General features: G+C 56.3%; 1 protein-coding gene across 1 annotated transcript in view; it reads left to right on the top strand.

Moving 5' to 3' along the window:
* SNTA1 (syntrophin, alpha 1) overlaps positions 1-2592 on the top strand; it is a 40934-nt gene extending 38342 nt beyond the window's left edge. Inside the window, exons 9-11 of the mRNA XM_014941235.1 lie at positions 378-574; positions 655-842; positions 1450-2592. Of these exons, the coding sequence (XP_014796721.1) occupies positions 378-574; positions 655-842; positions 1450-1542 (478 nt within the window). The 3' untranslated portion in view covers positions 1543-2592. The remainder of the gene's footprint in view (positions 1-377; positions 575-654; positions 843-1449) is intronic.
* The last annotated feature ends 341 nt before the right edge of the window (positions 2593-2933 follow it).

Genomic DNA, 2933 nt, shown 5'->3' with positions numbered 1-2933 from the left:
GAACGGGGCTGAGAGGCGGTGCGGAGCGGGATTGAGACGGGGTGCGGAGCAGTGGGGAGTCTGGAGCGGGGCTGAGAGGTGGTGGGGAGCGCGGAGAGGTGCGGAGCGGGGTTGGGATACGATGTGGAGCACGGAGCGGGGCTGAGAGGCGGTGGGGAGCGCGGTGCGGGGTGCGGAGCGGGGCTGAGATGCGGTGGGGGACGGGGTTGAGACACGGTGGGGAGCGCGGAGTGGGGCTGACAGGCGGTGCTGGGCGCGGAACAGTGCGGAGAGGGGCTGAGAGGCGGTGCGGGGCTGAGAGGCGGTGTGGGGCGCGGTGCGGGGCTGAGAGGCGATGCGGGGCGCGGAGCGGGGCTGAGCGGGGTGCGGTGCCGCAGGCTGGTGCACTCGGGTCCGGCCAAGGGCTCTGCGCTGTACGAGGCGGAGCTGTCGTTCGCGCTGCGCAGCGGCACCCGGCTGGGGGTGCAGACCCACCTCTTCAGCCTGGAGAACCCCCGCGACCTGGCGCTGTGGACCCGCCTGCTGGTGGACGGCACCCACGGGGCCGCCGAGCTGGTCCAGGAGGTCTCCACAGGTCAGCGGGGAGCTGGGGGTGGCCCGGGTGGCGGGGTGGCCGTCCTCCCTCTCACCCCTGTCCCCCCCCCTGTCCCCCAGCCTGCACGTGGAAGGGGCAGGATTGCACCCTGTCCATCCACATCGACAAGGGCTTCACCATCTTCACCGCCGAGCCCGGGCTCAGCAAGACCGTCCTGCTCCAGCAGCCCTTCGAGAAGCTGCAGATGTCCTCTGATGATGGCACCAAGATGCTCTACCTGGACTTTGGTGGCCCGGAGGGAGAGATTGTGAGTTGGCTTTATCTTCAGTAACCCTCACCGATGCTCCCACTGCTCTCGGGGGGAGAGGGGGAGCAGAGCACCCACCACCCTACACACAGCACCCATCCTGTGTACATCACATCACCCTACACACAGCACCCATCCTGTGTACATCACATCACCCTACACACAGCACCCATCCTGTGTCCATCCCCCACCCTACACACAGCACCCATCCTGTGTCCATCACCCACCCTACACACAGCACCCATCCTGTGTGCATCACATCACCCTACACACAGCACCCATCCTGTGTCCATCCCCCACCCTACACACAGCACCCATCCTGTGTCCATCACCCACCCTACACACAGCACCCATCCTGTGTCCATCACCCACCCTACACACAGCACCCATCCTGCCTGGAACAATGGGATAAGACATGGCTCATCCACCCCCCCCTGGCCACACGTAGCCCCCTGCCACCAACAGCCCTTCCCAGCACCCCAGTAAGGCTGTGGTGGGCTCTGGGGAGCTCTGGGTGGTCCCTTGCCCTCCCTGCTGCAAGCAGAAAGCTGGCTGCTCCGGGCGCAGCCCTCCCCGTTGCAAACATCCCTCTCTTCCTTTCTTACAGCAATTGGATCTTCACTCCTGCCCCAAAACCATCGTCTTCATCATCCACTCCTTCCTCTCGGCCAAGGTGACCCGGCTGGGGCTGCTGGCGTGAAGAAGGAGCCAAGGGCCGGGCAGAGCAGCCCCAGCCCCCCGGCCCAATCTATGCACCTCCCTCCCAACCCCAAGCCATCCCAAAGGGACCAGAGCCCCCACGGGGTCCCACCACCCCCAAGGAACAGCACCATCCGACTGGGAAGAACAACTCCCGGGGCGTCTGGGGGCAGCAGTGGGGTGAAATCCCTCCTGGATGGCAGCACCGGGACATCTCCCATCCCTTCTTCCCCTCCTTCCTTCCACTCCGATGCTCGGCGGCGGCTGGAGAAGCCCGGTGGGAGCCTGGTCGTCACCCCAGTGCCTTGTGAGATGATATTTTCAGTACAAAGAACCCATTTGTATCGATGTTTTATATTTATATCGCCCAGTCCAAAAATGCTGTGACGCGGCAGCTCTCGCCCGCCTGGCTTGGACCTTCTCCCGGAGAGTCCCCAGGTCCTGCAGCACGAGGACGTGTGTCTGTCCCCAGGTCCTGCAGCACGAGGACGTGTGTCTGTCCCCAAGACAGGCAACCCGAGGCTGGAGACCGGAGCCAGCTCCGCAGCGCGGGAGAGATGGGAACTGCGGATCAGCTTTATTTGCCAAATTTTTTCCATAGGAATGATAGGAACCACTTTTCTTTGTCGGAGTTGGACGGTTCGTTTTATTTTGCCAACTCCTGGGTCACTTTGTTTCTCAGTTTCAAGGGGGAGGGTTGTCAGGTGGCTGCTGGGAAACAACTTCTTTGATGAACCAAAAGATTCTGCATGAAAATGCCTTTTTTTTTTTTTTTTTTTTTTTTGGGGTCAAAAAACTCGTCAGAGGAAAAAAATCTTTGTGCTTGGTTTTACTTTATGTTAGAAACATAGACAAGGTTTTTTTTTCCTTTTTTAGGGGAAAAAAATTTATGTGTACAGAGAACAAAAGTATATTTTCAGTTTTACTTTTGTATATAAACCTAAGATGGCCTCACTGGTAAAAATAAGAAAAAAAAAAAAAAGACAAAACAAAAAAAAAATTAACAAAAACAAGGAGCTTCAGTTCATTTTTATGGATGTTGAAGATTTTACACCTGTGCATTTGTCATGTAAGTTACTTTCCCCCCCCCATAGTTTGGACACAAATGGCATTATTTTCTTCACAGTAACATAAACAGGAAAGGAGCTGAACTTTTAAAGTTCAAACTTGTGAGAGGATTTTTTCTCCTCTTGGAGACATTTACCTTTGGAATCTAATTCCCTCATCCCATATTTAGTGCAGGTTTTATTATGCTTAAAGCGGAATAAACCCTACCCAAACTGTTGCACAGCATCCCCTCTGTTTGCAGGATGTAGCCTTTCAGGAGTGGGTTTGGTTTTTTGGGATTTTGGGTTTTTTTTTTTTTTGTTTTTTTTGGTTTTTTATTACCCT

Source organism: Calidris pugnax, unplaced genomic scaffold (genome assembly GCF_001431845.1).
Source record: "Calidris pugnax isolate Ruff unplaced genomic scaffold, ASM143184v1 scaffold55, whole genome shotgun sequence".
NCBI lineage: Eukaryota > Metazoa > Chordata > Aves > Charadriiformes > Scolopacidae > Calidris > Calidris pugnax.
The sequence above is the reverse complement of the archived record's forward strand: the minus strand, read 5'-3'. Positions and strand labels throughout refer to the sequence as shown.